The following is a 1,724-nucleotide window of genomic DNA, read 5'->3' on the forward strand; positions in this document are numbered from 1 at the left end:
ACCCCCCAGGTTAAAAATCCCAGTTCTAAACTATCTTCTCTTTACAGATAATAGGAAATTCCCAAGTGTTTCTAGTTGCCTTTACTCCTTCCCCCAAGGCCGTTCTTATTCCTCTATCTTCTATCTTTCTCAGTTACCAACCACATCAATCAATCATCATGCATAATTTGGGATAAGCGCACTTTATTTTCTCTGGTTACTCAAATGGGAGAAGGGCAGAAAAATAATATTTCAGCCCTTTGCATGGTTCTTTTCCACTGTAGTATCTCCCTGATCTCTCCTATCAAATTCAGTGAGTCTTTTATAAATCATATGAAAAAACTGGTCAATGCACTGATACTTGTCTACCTACAGAGAGAACAACTAACCCTGACCACGTGTAAAAAATATGAAAGTGAGTGTTACTAAAGATTATTCATAATTGGCATTTTACTTTTTACTAGCTTCATTCTAATATGCTGGCGCTGTATTCTCTACCGTCCCTAATTTTAGGAATTATAGGGTAATTTTCTTTCCTGTTATAATACACTCCATGAAATCAAACTCCAATTCATCATTGTGGTGAGTAGGTGGTCTTGATTTCTCAAAGGTTATGGCAACTGAAGACAAGTTCTGGCTACTTTTCTTTTTTAAATTTTAGGAGTGGTTAGCAAGTTTATTTTGGTGAAAGCAGAGAACAGGTAGGCCAAAGAGGACATGTGGTGAGGGTTGGAAGGAAGGACAATGTAGTGAGTTGCTTCAGGGTCGAGAGGATCATTTTCACACTGAGAAAGTTAGGGGATTCTTTGTGGAAAGGGATCTTTTGTTCTCAGCCATTCAGCACCATCCAGACTAGCTCTTCATAGTTGATACAACCATCGCTGTCCTCATGCCCTGCCACCAACACTTCCACTTCTTCCTCTGTCATCTTCTCACCCAGAGTGATGAGAACATGCCATATTTCAGCCCCCATGACTGTGTCATTCCCTTCCTTATCAAACATCCGAAGCCCCTCTATGTAGTCTTCATATGTGCCCTGGTCCTTATTCTTTGCTACCGTCTGCAGCATTGGCAGAAAGTGTTCAAAGTCCAGAACCTTCACATTCATCTCATCACTCTTGGGATTCCCTAAGACCTTGAGCACCTTAGCATTGATGGGATTTTGGCCCAGGGCCCGCATCACTTCCCCACACTGGCTGTATAAGATCTTTCCATCCCCTGTGCGGTCAAACAGCTGGAAGGCCTCTTTGAACTCAGCAGTCTGATCTTCTGTGAAGTCACACATCTTGGCCGTGCAGATCTGTTTCTGCTGCTGCCTCTGCTGCTGCTGCTGCTTCTGCTGCTTCTGCTGCTGTATGTAATGGCTCCATCTGGCTAATTCTCTCATGATAGAAAGGTTTCAAATATAAGACCAGCCCAGCAATGTACGGAGAGTTTCATCACCAGTAGGCCATCATTTGCTAATGATTTGTCCACACCAACCAAGAAAAAAAAAAGAATATCAAAAAGCTCCCCCTCCCCTGGCTTCCACTTCTTCAGGGTGTCCATCCAAAAAGTAGGCAGAGAGGGCTACCAGTCATGGAGACTTTCAATCTTCTATAATCTTTAACTTAGCTATACTCAATTACTCAACTGGATCTGTAATTGCATCTATCTGAAAGTTATCTTTGCTGATACAAATTGTATGCCATTGATGTCTTCCCACCCTATATTCAAATTCATAACATCCCACAAGTTAACCACAG

At 41.9% G+C, this 1,724-nt stretch overlaps 1 protein-coding gene across 1 annotated transcript; it reads right to left on the minus strand.

Moving 5' to 3' along the window:
* Nucleotides 1-808: 808 nt before the first annotated feature.
* On the minus strand, nt 809-1,264 carry LOC122736418 (myosin light polypeptide 6-like). The gene has a single exon (XM_043978620.1). The coding sequence runs from the start codon at nt 1,262-1,264 to the stop codon at nt 809-811; it is 456 nt and encodes a 151-aa protein (XP_043834555.1).
* Nucleotides 1,265-1,724: the final 460 nt, after the last annotated feature.

Source organism: Dromiciops gliroides, chromosome 1 (genome assembly GCF_019393635.1).
Source record: "Dromiciops gliroides isolate mDroGli1 chromosome 1, mDroGli1.pri, whole genome shotgun sequence".
Lineage (NCBI taxonomy): Eukaryota > Metazoa > Chordata > Mammalia > Microbiotheria > Microbiotheriidae > Dromiciops > Dromiciops gliroides.

Excerpts from the sequence above, each read along its gene's own strand:
- LOC122736418 (XM_043978620.1), bottom strand. The coding sequence starts at position 1,264 with ATGTGTGACTTCACAGAAGATCAGACTGCTGAGTTCAAAGAGGCCTTC.